General features: G+C 40.8%; 1 protein-coding gene across 1 annotated transcript in view; it reads left to right on the forward strand.

Annotated features, from left to right (window-relative positions):
• The window catches only part of fech (ferrochelatase), a 66,700-nt gene extending 57,490 nt beyond the window's left edge, over positions 1-9,210 (forward strand). The window contains exons 9-11 of the mRNA XM_085974434.1: positions 634-798; positions 2,504-2,563; positions 5,596-9,210. Of these exons, the coding sequence (XP_085830560.1) occupies positions 634-798; positions 2,504-2,563; positions 5,596-5,730 (360 nt within the window). The 3' untranslated portion in view covers positions 5,731-9,210. The remainder of the gene's footprint in view (positions 1-633; positions 799-2,503; positions 2,564-5,595) is intronic.
• The last annotated feature ends 11,618 nt before the right edge of the window (positions 9,211-20,828 follow it).

Consider the following 20,828-nt stretch of genomic DNA (forward strand, 5'->3'; position numbering starts at 1 on the left):
AAAGCATCAGTAGATCTAGGTAGAATCCAACTGAGTGCCTATCATCATTCATATCTGTATAATTCAGTTTGGAGAATTTTAGAGTGTACTTGTACTACAGATACCAGTTTGGGACTCATACCTGCTGGGAGCCTTGGATCCTGTATAGATCAAATAAGGCTTCATATGTTAATTTCTCCTTCCTGTGTACTTTTGGGACCTGTCCTGTTCAAACTATTTTTGTTTTGCCTTTGGCCCAGTTGGAAATAATTTCAAATAAATTTTAGTTGACCAAGTTGTGTTTGAATTGAGTTATCAAACAGAAGTGATAAAATAGAGGTTCTATAGAGTAGCTATTAAAATTACGTGAAGGGAAATTGTTGGAATATAGAGTAAAATAGTGTTTCATTTTAAGGTGATATGAAATGCTGTCACCAAGTGACACCTACTGGCATTTGATGTACATTGCAACTGTTGAAGCTCATTTGGTTCAGTTGTGTATTTGTGCACCTGTTGGCATCATTGAATTTCCTGTCATAAATACAGTAACAGAAAATGTAAATAACCTGAACTGATTACATTGTGCTGCAGCTCCTGGAGATGATGCGAGGGTACCTCCATTAACTCCGTCTGTGATGCTTTTCTTTAATACAGGTTGGTCCCATGCCTTGGCTTGGCCCTTCGACGGATGACACCATCAAAGGATTTTGTGAGAGAGGCAAGAAAAACTTACTACTGGTCCCCATAGCTTTCACCAGTGATCATATTGAAACACTCCATGAACTTGATATAGAATATGCACAAATCTTAGGCAATGAGGTAAGTTTACATGCTTTTTGTGATATATGAACTTTATGTATAGAATTTTCTCTCATAATTAATTGAGGAAGGCGTTTATTTTTTGTTTGGGGTGGGGGTGGGTAGATGGTGACATAATGGCCAAACCGTACTGCTGTGGATGGAGCTTCTGTTGAAAACCGTGGGTCCACAAACGCATGTGTAAATCTCAGTCAAGGTAGCTTACTTTCATTTTTAATGCACTCTTACTGAGTGTATTGTTGGTCCCTGGTAGAGTATACATGGGTTTGTTACAAGTTGCGTTTTTGTGCAGAATTGAGGTGTGGTATGAGGATGCCATCGTTCGTTTACTTTGCTTCCTTTTCAGCTGTCTAATGAAGTTGTTTTCATCCTAAAAGTACACTGCATCCTCTCATAATGAACATTTTTGTAACAATTGGCTGCACCAAACCTAAATCATTATCTCTGCCCCACCTAATATTTTTGTTGCAACCCTTGGTACTGCTTAATTATTTCATTGTCCCCTTCCTTCACTGATTGAATTTGTGCATCTGTTAGCACTGGATACAAGTTGAATACTGTACTTACTGACTGTAGTCATGATGCTGTATCTGAACAATGAATGGATCTGTCAGGGGATAAGTACAGTAATTCAGTAAAAGTAACCACACATTATAATGAACTTCTCTGTCCGCCACCAAGTTTAGTGTAACAAAGCTTACTGTGTGCTGTAAAGTAAAAGTGAGGTGTGACAAAAATTTGTTTAATTTATGTAAAAGTGCAGAAAGTATTATTTTGTTTAACTTTCTTTTATAACTTTCCTTTCTCTTCCCCGCGGCGCCCCCCCCCCCCCCCCCCCCCCCAAACTATCTGTGTTCTTCCTATACAATGAGCCCTTCCTGACACACAGGCAGATGAAATATGTCCGGATTCTGCCATTGCTGTTTTGTACTCAGCCAGTTGGAGGGGAAGGAGAGTAGCCCAAGGTGATAGCTTGACTAGTGTTTGTCTTTCTTCCCGCTCTTCCTTTTTGGACAAGCACCTCGTCTTTATTCAGTGTCTTTTCGACCAAACAAATGAGATTGAGAGCATCATTTGTGCTGTTGAAATTAATTTTTTTAAGAATTTGATGGATGACTCGAGCTCATTGAGGTGAAGAATACTGGGGAGTGAAATACTTTTGAAAAATAATTCAGTGTCATCATACATTCTCATGTCACTTTAGGCAGCTGCAGTGTAAACCTCCTTTTATTGTGCGCCATCAATGTACCTTAACCCCCAGCCTCAAAGGCATGCTTTAGTGTACTCGTGTAATTTTTTTCCATTTCACACATCAGCCACCATTGAAGACTGTGAGTGAGATTGCCAATGACAGGGATTGGCAATAAATGCTGGCCTTGCCAGCGACGTCCACATCCCAGGAACGAATTTTTTAAAAATGTTGTATTAGGGACACTTTTAAGCTGTGTGCTTATGGCAACTAGGAATTGGGTTGCACAAATCCATTTCATGTGAAAATCTGTAAGCCAGCAGAAAGAAAAGATTTCCATTTCATCGGTCCAAGCTGGATTTGACCCCAATGGTGAAAAGGCAGTGTCGAGCCACTGCTCACTTAGTCTGCTAAAAATGAGGTTAGTGTAAAAATTGGAAATGAATGCAGTCTTGGTGAGATGTGTTTCTAAGTAACTTTTAAAAACTTTTTTGTCTTCCATGGTACCTGTTTCAGTGTGGTGTAGAAAATATTAGGCGAGCAGAGTCACTGAATGGAAGTCAGCTTTTTATAAAGGTAATATATTTTTATTATGTCTAACTTTCTAAAGGCATTTATTTCACCTGTGAGATTATTTTTGTGAAAGAATAGTTCACAGATTACAGGTCTGTTGCCAGTTTAACAGGGAGAATAAAGGAGTTGAATAAGTATCTTGAACCAGCCAATTATTTTGGCAAGTCCAGTACAGTGCATAATTTGATGATTGTCTGAGCTACTTAATGCTGCCAGTTTACTAATGGTAAATCTTTGGGTGTTTGCCATAATACATCCATAGATAGACTAGCATCATATTTTTATACATCTCACTGTAGTCTGAAACCAGTGATTTTTTTTTTTGCAACAGTGTTTTCTTGAAAGTTGGATAACATCAAGACAGTACAGTAGTTAGTCCTACATCATTATTACTGGACTGTACAGGAAACTTTGGTTTATCCGGAGGTTGTATGTCCAGAAACCTCGATCTACCGGCAGAAATCAGGAGCCGTTTTGTTAGGTTTTTTTTTCTTCTTGTGGCTTTTTTTTTTCCCAACAGTCAGGCTCTGCAAAGTCTCTCTCAAGCTGTTGCTAAGCTACAGAGACGCTTCTAAGGTACGGCCGACTGTTTAGAAGCTGTTGCTAAGCAACAGTGTTTGTTGCCAGATACGGAGCTGCAAATCTCCGTATGCTTCAACATTAACGCTGGTGTGTCCGGCAGTTTTGATAGATCGGCAACAGCTCGGTCCCGTCGGTGCCGGATATAACAAAGTTTCCTGTATTTACATTGCACTGAGAGGCCTTCTAAAATCCTATCTTGATTTTGATACATTTTTTGTGTCCATTCTCACATTACATAATGTTCATAAAGGCTTAATAGACATTTGATAAATTGACTTTACCTCTGGATATGTTTTTTGATTTTTTTTTTAAGTTGCAATAAATTCAATTCTGTCTCCCTCATATAAGTACATCTCTATTTTTGTTAAAGAAGCCAACTATCTAATCTTTTCAATAAATTTACAAAATAAGCACCATCAGCTTTGTAACATGCATATAAGAAACTTATCTAGAGCAGTGCATTAAACATTAATGAAGTTTCCAAGGTTGTTGGATGCTGTGTTGGAAGCCCACTGTGTACAAAAACTGTTTAGCACATTATCATGCTCATTCTCTACTGAAATACAGAAGTAAGAATGGGGATGGAGGGTACAGAACCCAGGGTACTATGCCAACAATGTACTGTATCATGACTAATATGTTACAGTAGCTTTGAAATTGAAAAATTATGTGCTGTCTGTTACTCTTGTCTCAAGCTTCTTTTAGTGTGTGGGAGGGTTGGCAGTAGCAGAAAGAGAAAGAATTGAAATTATTTTAGATTAAGCAACCAGCGATCCAGTAGAAATTGTTGGTCTTTCATATGTAAAATACCATCTGAAGAAATTAGACATACTTCTTATTTCATGGCCTCTCCTTAAGTCATGCTGGGGTTTGGTTCCACAGATCGCATCAGCCCTCCAGTGCATTAGCTAAGTTGCCATGCGTCATTTGTAAGCCTGAGTAGTGAGTGTTGGGAGGTGACTTGCCCCTAAACAGACAATACAACATGGCTGAATACCTGACCACGGTAAAAGATAGCAAATTGAGAAAAACCTTGACTATGTACAGACTTAGTGAGCATAGCCTGGCCATCGAAAAAGGCAGACACAGACAGACCTGGCTGCCAAGCGAGGACAGGATATACTCTCACTGCAGTCAGGGAGTGGTGGAGACAGAGATGCACTTCCTCACAGCTTGTGGAAAATATCAGGGCATAAGGGGGAATTTCTACCCAAAATTCATAAAAATATGCCCTGAATTCAAAAATTTGAATGACGACCAAAAACTCCCATACCTATTAGGGGAACAGAGAAACTGCGTAACTTTAGCGGCAAACTACGTTACCGCTTGCCATAAGCAGAGGGACAACCATTAAATCTAAGAAAAGAGTATATTACATATTATATGAGTGTATATTTATACACACAGGGATATATCTGTTTATACACAGTTGGATAGATCTGCGTTTGTGTTCAACCATAAATGTTTTCTTCGGTGCTTTGGCAACATAAGATGTACCTTGTCATCATGCCAATAAAGCAATTTGAATTGAATTGAAAATTGAGTGCCACAGCTGAGCTCGGTCATCTCACTGGGCAATGTTTTTACACGCATGCAGTTTTTGCATTCCTACAATACAAGTGAATGCACTTCAAAAGTACTTGATTGGCTTTAAGGGGTTTGGGGTGTCCTGAGGTCGTGAAAGTGCTACATAAATTCAAGCTCGCTCTTTCCAGCAGAGGCATGGTTATCAGAGAGGAAAGCTTTCCCTTTTGTTAGTCCAGGGACACTGAGATCAATTGCAGCATCTCAACTGCTGCTGTGGCTGAAATTAGCCTGCCCAGTAAAGAGCAGGATCAGACCAGAGACCTGGGTCAGTATGGCTCTGTATCACAGCTACACATTTTGTGTAAAGGCTTGGATATAGTTATTTAGCAACCACTCACTACAGTTCTTTCTCACTCAACCCAAAGGTTGTGCGTTCAAATTCCACCATGGCAAGTTGTGAAATTTGAGGTAGTACCAGAAAAATGACCATGAAAGCTGCCAGATTATCATAAAAGCCCATTTGATTTGTTAATGTCCAATAATAAGGAACATACCACTCCTACCGTACAGGCGACTCTGGTCTGACATTATGTGGTTGTCTCTTAATGCCCTCTGAAGTACCCTAGCAAATCACTCAGTTGTAAACAAGGTAAGAAAAGACTTGGGCAATGTTAGCCCAGTTGACCCTGTAGGGTCCTCCCCACTAATCTTTGGGGTCTGGTGCCCAGGTTGGAAGAGATGTCCCACAAACTCATCAGCAGTTGAATTGAATACCACCACAATCTGTACTCGCATGGCCTGATGTATACCTCACTCATTTACTTGATAGTAAATGTTTTCTTATTGATTGATACTGATGGTTTGCTGAGGAAAAGTGCTTGTTTGTGTGAATTTTTTTGTACTAATTAATTACTATTATTTTCTAGGCTCTGGCAGATTTGGTAAATACTCATCTAAAATCAGCAGAAACATCTTCCAAACAGTTGAGTCTACGTTGTCAACTTTGTGTTAATCCAGTATGTGGAGAGACCAAGGCATTTTTTGCTAAACAGAATCTCTGAAATGGCATATGTGCCCTGGAATGTTCTGCCTTTCACAGAAGTCTCAATCAAGTGGTCATCTTAGTTGGTTGTTTTCTGCCGTGATGATATCTGAAATAACATCTATGCTGAATTTAAAAATAAGCTAAAATCTATAGATTGTCTTCACTTCTGAAGCTGCATCCTTTATTGCAGTAATAAGCAGACTTTTTAATGAAGAGTTAATGAATGTGACAGCTTTGCACTAATCTCAGCACTGTGCTTGGATAAGGATGCTTAATTTCCACCAGTTTATAAGCATTTTTTTTCTTGTTTGGTTCCTTCCCATTTTTTGATGGAGGGGAGAAGACTTAAAATGTGACTTTCAAAAGATTTATATGCGTATGTTTTTTGAACACGATTCATACTTATTTTGGTAGAGATTATTGTTTTAATAATAAACCCATATATTTATGGACAAAAACTCTTAACATTAAATCATTTCCTCATTTTGCCCAAGATGGCTTTAACAAATTAATTTGCATTTCTGGCTTAATTCATTTGATTCCAGTCACTAGTGGGGCAGCATGCTTGAGAAACATCGGCCATTCCAAAACCATTTGCAACAAAATAAAATGGAAATCTCCATAACCATCAGAAAAAGAAATTCTAAACTAGGTGTTTTAAACTAATAAAAGGGTCAAAATGTGCCCCCCCCCCCCCCCCCCCCCCCCAAATCTACTGACCAAAGTAGAGTATCTAAACTGTTGGTCATTTTTTTTAGGGAGCGGGGGAGGGGAAGAGAAAGAGGGTAAAACACATTTTAAAGGTTAAAGATTAGCTTTTTTTTTTAATCAGCCAGCTATATGAAACGTGTGGAAACCCATTTACCATGTTTGAGATTAGGTGTAGGTTGGCAGAGCTAATCTTTGGGGACCTCCAGAGGGCAACAGGGTATTACTGGAAATTTACCAGCTAAAACTGCAGCCTGCTCGTACAGAACAGTGTTGAGCTTTCTGCCGCTTGTCCAGTCAAGACCATCCAACTCATCCAGTCTCTCTATTTTTGGAGTGTATCACTTTGCCTTTTAGATTTTATGAAAATCCTGTTCCAAGAAATGGCAAATTTTAATGTCTGTACATAAAGATTATTTTTCTGTAATTGATCACCCCTTTGAGTGTAGTCTGTTTTCACTACATATAGGTCATTTTGCTTGCACAGAAACAAATTGAGAAGCATACTATGTACGTATTATGTGAAGCGGTGGATGGTGGGGCAAAATGGATGTCCTCATTGGCCTTGCACCATGGCCTATATCCTGTGAAATTTATCCCTTTTGTATATGTTATACTTGGAACCCTGTATTTATGAAATAGTGCCTCATGTTGATATGTAAAGGGAACAAATAAAATGCTGTAGGGTACAGTAAAAGTGATAGCAGAACTGAGAAGTTCAGGCTGAAAAGCAGTTACTAAGACTGATACTACAGTGTGAATTAGGAAATATGCTTCCATGCAGTGGACCTACCTCATTAAGGTTTCACCCTACAGAGCAAGTCAGCAGAGCTAGAAACACATCATTGCACGTGTTCGTTAAAGAATCTGGTATTGTCTGCTGTTTAAATCCAAATATACAAAAAGGCTGGACTACATAAACTGTCCTTTAATATCTTGGATTTGTTTTACTCGCCCATGTATTTTACATTATTTTTTGCCATCATCTTGCACTGATCTGGCAAAGAGTTTTTTTTATCCACCAGTGGTAGACGTAGAGGATTGATGGGCAGCAATAAGATATCCTGTAGTGGCAGATCTCTCCTATCAGCTTTGCTTAAAGGCTGATGAGAATCTACAAAAGCAGGTTGGAATGTCAAGCTGTCTCTGACTTATAATCACGGAATTTGTATGTGTTGAGATTGAGCAAATGACTATTGGATTTGACATTTAAGACCATGATTTCTTTCCCATAATTGAAACAAAATTAATCATAGAATCCTACAACGCAGAAGGTCGTCATTCGGCCTGTCGCGCCTCTTTGAAAGCTATCGAATTAGTCCCACTTCCCTGCCTTTTCCCCATAGCCCTGCAATTTTTTCCACTTCAAGTATATATCCAATTCCCTTTTGAAAATGACTATTGAATCTGCTTTCACCCCCTTTTCATGGTGTGGAGATGCCGGTGTTGGACTTTTCAGGCAGTGCATTCCAGATCATCATAACTCTCTGCGTAACAAAAATCCTCATTTTTGTACTTTTTTTTTGCCAATTACCTTAAATCTATGTCTTCTGGTTACTTGACCCCCTTGCCAGTGGAAACAGTTTCTCATTATTTACTCTATCAAAACTATTCAACATTTTGAACAACTCTTATTAAATCTCCCCTTAATCTTCTCTGCTCTAAGGAGAACAATCCCAGTCTCTCCACGTAACTGAAGTCCCTCATCCCTGCTACCAATCTAGTAAATCTCTTCTGCACCCTCCAAGGCCTTGATATCCTTCCTAAATTGTGGTGTCCAGAATTGAACACAAGATTCCAGCAGAGGCCTAACCAATGATTTATGAATGTTAAGTATAACTTCCTTGCTTTTGTACTCTATGCCTCTATTTATAAAGCCCAGGGTCCCATTTGCTTTAACAGCCTTATCAACTTGTCTTGCCACCTTTTTAAACATTTGTGTATGTGAACCTATGTTCCTGCACCCCGCTTAAAATTGTACCAGTTTATATCGTCTCTCCTCAATCTTCTAATACTGCATCACTTCACACTTCTCCATTAAATTTCATCTGCCATGTGTCTTCCCATTTCACCAGTCTGTCTATGTCCTCCTGAAGTCTGCTACTATCCTCACTGTTTACTATATTTACGAGTTTTGTATCACCTGCAAAGTTTGAAATTATGCCCTATATACCCAAGTCCAGGTCATTAATGTATATCAAAAAGAGCAGTGGTCCCAATACTAATTCCTGGGGGACACCACTGTATACTTCTCTCCGGTCTGAAAAACAACCGTTGACCACTACACTCTGCTTTCTGACTGTTAGCCAATTTTGTATCCGTGCTGCCACTGCCCCTTTAATCCCATGGGCTTCATTTCTGCTAATGTTTATGATGTGGTACTTTATTGAACAACATTTGCAAATTCATATACACATCAACCGCACTGCCTTCTCCAACCTTCTCCGTTACTTCATCGAAGAGTGTCATATGTTGCAAATAATTCTTAATTAGCATGTTTTATTCAGTTCATGAAAGTCTCCTTTGGCAACAAGCAATTTCTGATTTTAAAAGAAATCAAGCAAAGAAAATTAACCCTAATTTTCTAAAGGGAATGTCAGTTTTATTTTGCTCATCCATCATTCTTCCATGAAGTTTTTTTGGGGCTTCCTTAAGCAGTAGCTTGTGTTGATGCTTTATTTTTTTTCTAGTCCAATAAGTTTTAACTTTTTAGTGCCAATTTTGTATATTTTTTTAAAAGGCGATATCTGTTAAAATTAAAAAATAAATTCCAGGTGAAGAAAAGAGAGATGTTTGATGTTCTGTGTTGAATGATGTAGATGCCATTTCCTGCTTATTGATACTGCTGTAATGTTAACAGGCTTACTCATGAGATCTTTGCTGCTTCTGTAGAATCTGAACTAGACTATTTTAAATAATTTACAGTGCAATTTATGAGTTATTTTAAATTACTGGTATGGACAGAAAAGCACTTTGGCTTTATTTCAGCATTTAGAAAAAACACTAGTTCAGATGTGGAAAGATCTTGAAAGAAGAAAACTGAGGCTGGGGTTCACTTGGCCTAGCAATAACACTGAATTGAAATAGCTCTCTACAATTATTGGGGCTAGAAAAACATTGTCCAGTATTGTACTATTTCTATAATGTAGCATGCAATTTGTTTGCAAGTGGGTAGAAGTTATGCTGCAGCTATACAAAACCCTGGTTAAACTGCACCTGGAGTACTGAGCAGTTCTGGGCACCACACCTTAGGAAAGATATATTGGCCTTGGAGGGAGTGCAGCGTAGGTTTACCAGAATGATACCTGGACTATGGGTTAAATTAAGAGGAGAGATTACACGAACTAAGGTTATATTCCCAGGAATTTAGACGGTTAAGGAGTGATTTGATCTTAGTTTTCAAGATATTAAGGGGAACAAATAGGGTAGATAGAGAGAAACTACTTCTGTTGGGTTGTCTAGGACTAGGAGGCATAGTCTAAAAATTAGAGCCAGGTCTTTCAGGGGTGAAGCTGGAAAACGCTTCTACAAAGGGTGGTAGAAATTTGGAAAACTCTTCCGCAAATGGCAATTGATGCTACATCTATTAATTTTAAATCGGAGATTGTTAGATTTTTGTTAACCAAAGGTATTAAGGGATATTGGGCAAAGGTGGGTATGTGGAGTTAGGTCACTGATCAGCCATGATCTCATTGAATGGTGTAATGGGCTCGAGGGGCTAAATGTTCCTATGTTTCTGGTTATATAAGGTTCTCCGAATTGGCCAAAGTGAGTGAATCTTTTGACTTGCACTCTGGGGGGGGAAAATGTAATGGTGGGCATAAGCAAAAACCTTCAACTCTTTTTTGTTTCCTGTTTTGTATGAACTACTTTATGTCCAACATTGAGTTCTGATACAGCTGTTAATTATGGAGCCAATGAATGTTGTTTCACCAGAAAAGGACCTCTTCTGTGTTTGAGTCCATGCACTTCCATATATTTTTTTGATCAGGTTTCACTTTTTAGGACTTCTCTCCACCACCCTGAACCCCCCCCCCCCCTTCCCTCAAACCCAGCTCCCTCCACTGCTAGATTCACCCATTGTTTACAGCACTGAACTATGCAATGCACATTTTAACTCTTATCATAAATTCACCATTGTTTATTTATTATCACTATAATCTAACCATTGTTTAAAAATAACTTAGTAATACAAGAGGTCTCATAATTTGATCCACTTTGCTGTCATAGATTCAATACATTTATAAATCAGAAATACCCTTTGTCTTGCATCATAGAATACTAATTACATGCTGGAAGAACCACCAGTGGTAAGGAAACCAATATAAATCTTGTGAACAGTAACAAGTTACGGCTTAAGTGAGTTACCAGTTGATGATGACCCTTTAGGTGATCGAATGACATTTGAAGGTCATTGTTATTGCCTTGGAAACCTTTATTTTGTATAAATACCTTGTATTTCACTTTGGTTATATCCATGACCATCCTTCATGTAGCAGTTACTGGCCACATAGTTTTAAAAATAACTGCAAATATGGCTCTTGTGCTGTATTGTCATAGATGATTTATGATCTCAACATACAAATTTGTTGATACTAAAAAAGTAAAATGCTGGTACATCTCTGATGTGCCTTCAATAACTACAAAACTAGAAGTTATTAACTTAAACAAGTTGGCTTTTAATCACTAAGATCAGAGCTTACATCTCAACACACCGACTGGCTCACAGGAATGAGTCATACAGATCCTGGGATCTTTAAGTAAGAGAAGTCAGGGGCGGAGCCAAGAGCCAAGACCTCGAACCTTCCAGGTTAGTCAGGAAAGAGGAAGTGAAACTATACACCTTGTGGGGGAGGGTAATATACATGAGTGCAAAACGAATACAGGCAAGACAAACAGATTTCATTACAATCTCTTTCATTGGTAATGATTATTTATGTGGAGTTAAAAATTGAAAATGGAAGGAACAAATTAGAGCAAAAGTGTTGACCATAGTTTTAACATGAAGTGATGGAAACAGTTAAATATCATTGTAATACATGTTTTATCTGAAACCCTTGTTTTTAAAGCAAATGGTGTACTTATCAATAGATTGCATAGTTCAATGTGTTTTCAATGTAAGTAATCACCATTCTTTTGGTGGAATTTTGTGTGACAGTGCTTGTGGGGAAAGAATGTTATCTAATCTAAATAAAAGGTATCTTGTACTTTGCTAGAACAATACACAGAAGCACTATTGCTGAAAATGCACAGCCAGTTAATCAGTATATGAAAGGGAAAGGTATCTTAATAATTTGGGTGAGTTATCAATTGCTAATCTTATGAGTTGAGAACATCATCTATCTGACACTAAGGGAGAGCTACGCTGTTGGAGTTTATAAAACTGCTACATCACTGCCTTTACTGGTAGACTGTGGGTGCAATATGTATTATGTACACTCTACCACCAAGGTTACTTTGACAGCATCTCCCACCCTTGTAATCTCTTGCCACTAAGCACAAAAGCAGCAATGTTGTGGGACCACAAATGACTCCAAATCGCACATCATCCTGAATTAGACATGTATCAAGGTTAATTCATTATCACTGGGTTAATGTCATGATCTGTACAAAAAATAATCAAAGAGGCTAATGGAATGCTGGCCTTTATATCTGGAGGACCAGCATGCATGGGGATCGAAGTTATGCCACAGCTATACAAAGCACTGGTTACACCACACCTGGAGTACTGTGAGCAGTTCTGGGCATCACACCTTTGGAAGACCTTGGAAGGGAGTGCACCGTAGGTTTACCAGAATGACTCCAGGGGTTAAATTATGAGGAGAGATTACGCAAACTAGGGTTGTATTCCCTGGAATTTAAGGATTAAGGGGTGATTTGAGCGAAGTTTTCAAGATATTAAGGGGAACAGATGGGGTAGATAGAAACTATTTCTACTGGTTGGGGAGTCTAGGGGCTAGAAATTCATTATAACCAAGGAATGGGCAGTGTTTAGACTAAAAATGATTAAGTAGCGTCAGTTGAAAATCGTCTAGACTGCACACAAAATTCGTCCGCACTAGTCTAAACGCAAGTAATGATTGCCACAGGCTTTTTTCACTACTTAAAGGGGAGGTCCATTGATGCTGCAGCACCTCATTTGCAGCATTGTTTGGTGTGCAGCTGCCTCAACAACCTAAGAAGGAGGGCAAAGAGAAGGAACACATATTTATAAATGCTGAGGGTGGATCGCAGCCCCAGGGAGAGAGCCCGGGGGTTTTACGAGGAAGCTTTGGAAGCATTGGTTTTAGCGGTGGAGAGCAGGTGGGCGGTCCTTTACCAACTGGCAGGAGGCCCTCACCACAAGTCTGCAGGATTATGTGGAGGGAGGTGGCACACCACATCATGGGCAGCACTGTGGTCCCCAGGCCCCACACCCAGTGCAGGAGGAAGTTTAACAAGCTCACCGGTGTGGTCAGGCTTCAACAAATGCTACATACCACCATCTTTACCACTGCTCAATGCACCATACCCCCAGCACTCACCCACCAACAATCTCTACCTAGCAACACTAATACCCACATCTCACACTGCATGCAATGACAGCTATTCAACTATGGCAGGCACAAACGTCATTAGTTATATTCATGCAATATGGTTATAGATAAATTTATTAATGGTGTTTGGAATATTTTCACCTTTGCACCCAGGAAGATGCTGTGATATGGCGTGAGAGGGATGGTATGATGGAGATGTGGTGAGCAATGGGGATCTGGGGTTTCTTCCATTCGAATTGTAGTCTGATGAGCCAGTCACGGACAGCCCGTCTGGAAGACTAATTGTTTCGCTGCCTCCTCGTCCTCTTCCTCTTCTGCCTAGTCATGCCAAGTCCACTATTGACCAGAAACTTAACTGGACCAGCTACATAAATACTGTGGCAACAAGAGCAGGTCAGAGGCTCGGTATTCTCTGGTGAGTGTCTCACCTCCTGACTCCCCAAAGCCTTTCCACCATCTACAAGGCACAAGTCAGGAGTGTAATGGAATACTCTCCACTTGCCTGGATGAGTGCAGCTCCAACAACATTCAAGAAGCTCAACACCATCCAGGACAAAGCAGCCCACTTGATTGGTACCCCATCCACCACCTTAAATATTCACTCCCTCCACCACCAGTGCACCATGGCTGCAGTGTGTACCATCTACATGCTGCACTGCAGCAACTCGCCAAGGCTTCTTCAAGGTACCTCCCAAACCAGCGACCTCTACCACCTAGAAGGACAAGGGCAGCAGGTGCATGGGGACACCATTAACTCCAAGTCCCCTTCCAACTCTCACATCATCCTGACTTGGAAATATATCATCGTTCCTTCATCGTCGCTGGGTCAATATCCTGGAACTTTCTCCCTAACAGCACTATGGGAGTACCTTCACCACACGGACTGCGACAGCTCAACACCACCTTCTCAAGGACAATTAGAGATGAGCAATAAATGCTGGTGTTTCCAGCGACGCCCACGTCCCATGAATTAATTTTAAAAAGGCAAGTGAAGAGTATTCCATTACACTCCTAGCTTGTTTCTTGTAGCTGGTAGAGAGGCTTTGGAGATTCAGATGGTGAGCCACTTACTGCAGAATACCCAGCCTCTGAACTGCTCTAGTAGCCACGGCATTTGTGTGGCTGGTCCAGTTGAGTTTCTAGTCAATGGTGACTCCCAGGATGTTGAATGGGATTTTGGACATGGTCATGCCATTGAATGGCATAGGGAGGTGGTTAGGCTGTCCTGTTGGAGATAGTCATTGCCTAGTCCTTGTGTGGTGCAAAAGTTACTTACCAGCCCAAGCCTGGATGTTGTCCAAGTCTTGCTGCATGCTGGCATACAAACATACAAAGTATGATGGACAGGAAAAGACCTACTTGTACATCTAGTGTGTCGCATGCAATTGTGATGTCTTGTGCATCACAATGCATACATTCCCCACCCCACCCTGAATATGCTGAACATACATACACCCTTCAGGGAAAAGCATTAAAGCAGCTGGAGAAAGGAAGATCTGAGCATTCTAGTGCATAGATCTTTAAAGGTTCATGAGCAATGTCATGAAGTGATAACTATAGCAAATAGGGTGTTGGGGTATATTTACAGGACAATTGACTATAAGACAAATCATACTATTTTATCCTTGTACAAAACTTTGTCCAGGCCTCAGTTGGAATACTGTGTGCAGTTTTGGTCTCATAAGAATTAGGAGCAGGAGTGGGACATTTGGCCCTTCGAGCCTGCTCTGCCATTCAATAAGATCATGGCTGATCTTCTACCTCATCTCCACTTTCCTGAACTATCCCCATATCCCTTGATTCCGTTAATATTCAAAAATCTTTCGATCTCTGTCTTGAATATCTTCTTCTTAGGCAGTCCCTTGGAACCGAGGATGACTTGCTTCCACATTAAAAATGAGTTCTCAGGTGGCTGATGAGGCCAATGTGGGACCTACAGTCTCTGTCACAGGTGGGGCAGACGGTGGTTGAAGGGGCGGGTGGGTGGGATGCTTGGGTTGACGTGTGCTCCTTGCGCTTGGCTTCTGTTTGCTCCCGGCAAAGAGACTCGAGGTGTTTGGCACCTTCCCGGATGCTTCTCCTCCACTTTTTGCCATCTTGGGCCAGGGATTCCCAGGTGTCAGTGGGGATGTTGCACTTTTTCAAGGAGGCTTTGAGGGTGTCCGTGAAGCATTTCCTCTGCCCACCTGGGGCTCTCTTGCCATGTCGGAGCTCCGAATAGAGCTCTTGTTTTGGGAGTCTTGTATCGGGCATGCGGACGATGTCCATCGGAGCTGATCGAGCGTGGTCAAAACTTCGATGCTGGGGATGTTGGCCTGAGCGAGAACACTGATGTTGGTGCGCCTATCCTGCCAATGGATTTTCAGGATCTTGCGGAGGCAGCGTTGGTGGTACCTCTCCAGTCCTTTGAGGTGCCTGCTGTACATGGTCCATGTCTCTGAGGCATACAGGAGGGCGGATATCACTACTGTTCTGTAAACCATGAGTTTGGTGCCGGGTTTGAGGTCCTGGCCTTCAAACACTCTCTTCCTCAGGCGACCGAAGGCTGCACTGGCACACTGAAGGTGGTGTTGGACTTCATCATCGACATCTGCCCTTGTTGACATATACTCCTCACATGGTGGGTGATATTGAAGCTTTGAAAAGGGTGCAGAGGAGGGCCCCTAGACTAATTCCCAGTTTAAAGCATCTTCGTTATCAAGATAGGCTAAAACAGCTGGAACTCTACGCTTTAGAGAAGCGTAGACTTAGAGGTGAAATAAAAACAGAAAATGCTAGAAATACTCAGCAGGTCAGCCGCATCTGTGGAGAGAGAAACAAAGTTAACGTTTCAGGTCGATGACTTTTCATCAGAACTGAGAAAGGTCATCAACCTGAAACGTTAACTCTGTTTCTCTCTCCACATATGCTGCCTGGCCTGCTGAGTATCTCCAGCATTTTCTGTTTTTATTTCCGATTTCCAGCATCTGCAGTATTTTTGCTTTTGTATTCGACTTAGAGCTGAGTTGACCAAAGTTTGTAAGAGGATTGTGTTCCAGTTTATTCTAATTAAATAGGTTAGGGAGGACCAGGGGGGTCACAATTTTAAGTTGTATAAGGCCAGACATAGGTTAGATGTCAGGAGGTGGTTCTTTTCCCAGGGAAGAGTGGACCTGTGGAACAGGCTCATGCGGTGGATGCCGATTCGTTGATTTTCTTCAGTGAGAGCTGAACCTGTTTCTGGCTAGGGTGGAGATCACCTCGTACAAAAAGTAGGTACTGCATAGCATCATCAGGGCCAGAGTGATCTCCTGGACCAGTTTTGATCGCCTAAGGGGAGGTTAGAGGGGAATTTCCCAGTGATGTTAGAAATTGCAAACATTTGTTGTGCCTTCACTAATAATGTTTGGAAATTGGCCATGCATTAACATTTAAGAGGAGTAGCCTAGATTTAGGCTTTAGAAAATGGTTAACATATAGTTTAAGACAACAGAATTTCATTCATTTACCTTCTCTACTAGAATGCTAAAGCCCACCTCCCAAGACAGATAAGCAACTGCATGCTTATCACAACTCAGACCCTAAAAGAAACCATACATGGTACAGTCTGGGACTTAAATGAAGCTTGTTTGGTGACCTTGAATAACTTTACCCATTGGTTATATATATTATATTATGTATGAGAGAGAGAGAGTTACATGAGGGCATTATGGATTGGTGATTTATAGTTGAGAAAGGTATATAAACGAGTGATATATAACAGGAATTTGGATTTGACCTGGGAAGATTGAGCCCAAGAATTGCATGCTCGATGGGTATCATTTTCCCGCTTGGTTTGTAAATACATTACCTCATTTGAAGGATTCAACTATGAATAAGTGACACTTTGCTTGTCAGCGTATTGTCTTACTGTCATTTATTGAACTTGCATAAATATGGCAAGTTAGCATTGTCATTCCTTCGTCCGCCATTAGATTAATTTTTTCACCTCTAAGTGGCCCTACCCCATTAACTATCTTTTACTTTATATATGTTTATAAATTCCTTGCTATTTCCTTTTATTTTACTTGCCTGTATTTCTTCATACTGCCTTTTACTTTTGTAATCCTTTTTGGTTCTCTTCTATATTTTTATACTCTGCTTGATTTTCTTTTATTAGCTCTAGTTTTGCCCTGTGCCTTTAAGTCTCATTTTAATTTTAATTTTCTCTTCTCTTCCAATCAACTCCAGCTTTTCTTGCACCTCCTTTACTACTTGTGGGAATATATGTAGTTTGTACTCTGAACATTTCCTGTTTGAATATTTCACATTGTTTGTGCACTGTCTTCTCTACCAATTTTTCTTTCCAATTTATCATGGCTCATTCTGTTTTTAGCTTATTGAAATTGATTTTTTCCTCCAGTCAGGTACCTTTATTGTGGGTCCTGTTCCTTTTCAGTTTTTATTTTGAAATTAATTATGTTATGATTGCTGTTCCTAAGATGTTCTCCTACCCTTGTGTTACCTACTCACCTCACTTCATTTCCTAGAACTACATCCAGCAATGCCTCCTTCCTTTTTTGGACAGTAAGCAATTTATTTACACAAAGGACAATCAACGGGGATTGCTGGGAAGGATGGCTGAAGCCAGAATTTTAGACTCCTTTCAAGAAACAGCTAGATGCTGTAGTGGGAATACAGTATTCTGGAGAGTGAGATCAACTGGGATGAAGGATGAGATCAATATATTGCCATCTTTTATGTGCTTGGATGATTCCTATCCATTGGCCAACAAATTGACATGCATATGGCATGATCTGGGGAGGGAATAAAGTGATCAATCATGTCTTTCCACATTGCTTCAGAGGTTCTGTTTTAATATCTATCATATCTACTTCACTTCGTGATTATGATCAAGATTAGACATTTGTGTTCTGAAACAGCATCCTTCATAGTTCATGAGTTTTTTTTTAAAGCCAGCTGTGTTCTTTACCTATTGAACCACAGCTAATGCACTAAACATTTCACCTTAATGATATCTTCAGTGTCTTGTTAAGCACTTTTGTAGATGAGCATACAAAGACAGTTATGAGTAAGATGACACAATAATAAACATTTAGACAAGGGACTAGTTGCCTCTCTATAGATGACAAGTGTTAATGGAACTGGCAGATAACATTCACCACACAAGTGCCAGGCAATGACTATCTCCAACAAGCAAGAGTCTAACCACTGCCCCTTGATATTTAATAGCATTACCATCGCCAAATCCCCTACCATCCACATTCTGGGGGTCACCATTGACCAGAAACTTAACTGGACCAGCCACATATATATGGTGGTAACAAGAGCAGGTCAGAGGCTAGGTATTCTGTGGCGAGTGTCTCAGCTCCTGACTCCCCAAAGCCTTTCCACCATCTACAAGGCACAAGTCAGGAGTGTGATGGAATACTCTCCACTTGCCTGGATGAGTGCAGCTCCAACAACACTCAAGAAGCTCAACACTATCCAGGACAAAGCAGCCCGCTTGATTGGCACTCCAGCCATCATTTAAACATTCACTCGCTCGTGGCTGCAGTGTGTACCATTTACAAGATGCACTGCAGCAACTCGCCAAGGCTTCTTTCACAGCACCTCCCAAACCCGCGACCTCTTCCACCAACCAGAGATCAGGCCATCTTAGTCTGGGTATTATGTAACGAGAAAGGATTAAATAGCAATCTTGTTGTACGAGGCCCCTTGGGTCGGAGCGATCATAATATGATCGAATTCTTCATTAAGATGGAGAATGAAGTAGTCGACTCAGAGACTAGGGTCCTAAATTTAAATAAAGGAAACTACGATGGTCTGAGGCGCGAGTTGGGTAGGATTGATTGGGGAATGTCACTCAAAGGGTTGACGGTGGATAGGCAATGGCAAACATTCAAAGACCGCATGGATGAACTACAGAATTTGTTCATCCCAGTTTGGCATAAAAATAAAACAAAAAAGGTGATTCAACCATGGCTAACAAGGGAAATTAGGGATAGCATAAGATCCAAGGAGAGGACAGAAATTGGCCAGAAAAAGCAGTAAACCTGAGGATTGGAAGCAGTTTAGCATTCAACAAAGGAGGACAAAGGGATTAATTAAGAAAGGGAAAATAGAATATGAGAGTAAGCTTGCAGGGAACATAAAAACTGACTGTAAAAGCTTTTATAGATATGTGAAGAGAAAAAGATTGGTGAAGTCAAGCGTAGGTCCCTTGCAGTCAGAATCAGGGGAATTTATAATGGGGAACAAAGACATGGCAGACCAATTAAATACATATTTTGGTTCTGTCTTCACAAAGGAGGACACAAATAACCTCCCAGAAATGTCGGGGAACATAGGGTCTGATGAAAGGGAGGAGCTGAAAGAAATCAGTATTTGTAGGGAAATGTTGTTAGCGAAATTGATGGGATTGAAGGCTGATAAATCCCCAGGGCCTGATAATCTACATCCTAGGGTACTTAAGGAAGTGGCCCTAGAAATAGTTGATGCTTTGCTGATCATCTTCCAGCATTCGATAGAATCTGGAACAGTACCCATGGATTGGAGGGCAGCTAATGTTACCCAACTATTCAAAAAAGGTGGTAGAGAGAAAACGGGGAATTACAGGTAAGCCTGACATCAGTAGTGGGGAAAATGCTAGAGTCCATTATAAAAGATGTAATAGCAGAGCACTTGGAAAACAGTGACAGGATCAGACAAAGTCAACATGGATTTACAAAAGGTAAATCATGCTTGACTAATCTACTGGAATTTTTTGAGGATGTAACTGGTAAAATAGATAAGGGAGAACCAGTGGATGTGGTGTATTTGGACTTTCAGAAGGCTTTTGATAAGGTCCCGCATAAGAGATTAGCGTGTAAAGTTAAGGCACATGGGATTGGGGGCAAGGTATTGACTTGGATAGAGACCTGGTTGGCAGACAGAAAGCAAAGAGTTGGAATAAACGGGTCTTTTTCCGAGTGGCAAGCAGTGACTAGTGGGGTACTGCAGGGATCGGTCCTTGGGCCCCAGCTATTCACAATATATATTAATGATGATCTAGACAAGGGAACTAGATGTAATATCTCTAAATTTGCAGATGACACAAAGCTGGGTGGGCATGTGTGCTGTGAGGAGGATGCCGAGAAACTCCAGGATGATTTGGACAGGTTGGGTGATTGGGCAAAAGCATGGCAGATGCAATATAACGTGGACAAATGCGAGGTTATCCAATTTGGTGGCAAAAACAGGAAGGCAGATTATTATCTGAATGGCAATAGATTGGGAGAAGGGAAAGTGCAACGAGACCTGGGTGTCCTTGTGCACCAGTCACTGAAGGTAAGCATACAGGTGCAGCAGGCGGTTAAGAAGGCAAATGGCATGTTGGCCTTCGTAGCGAGAGGGTTTGAGTACAGGAGCAAGGATGTCTTGCTGCAGTTGTACAGGGCCTTGGTGAGTCCACATCTTGAGTATTGTGTACAGTTTTGGTCACCTTATCTGAGGAAGGATGTTTTTGCCATGGAAGGAGTTCAACGAAGATTCACCAGGCTGATACCTGGGATGGCAGGAATGACGTATGAGGAGAGATTGGGTCGATTGGGCTTGTACTCGCTGGAGCTTAGAAGAATGAGAGGGGATCTCATTGAAACTTATAAAATTCTGACAGGACTGGACAGACTAGATGCAGGAAGGATGTTCCTGATGGTCGGGGAGTCCAGAACCAGGGGTCACAGTCTAAGGGTAAGGGGTAGGCCATTTAGGACAGAAATGAGGAGGAATTTCTTCACCCAGAGAGTGGTGAACCTGTGGAATTCTCTACCACAGAAGGCAGTAGAGGCCAATACATTAAATATATTCAAGAAGGAGTTGGATATATTTCTTATGGCTAAAGGGATCAAGG

Source organism: Somniosus microcephalus, chromosome 2 (assembly GCF_052327205.1).
Source record: "Somniosus microcephalus isolate GS21.2 chromosome 2, FLI_Smic_1.0, whole genome shotgun sequence".
Taxonomy (NCBI): Eukaryota; Metazoa; Chordata; class Chondrichthyes; order Squaliformes; family Somniosidae; genus Somniosus; species Somniosus microcephalus.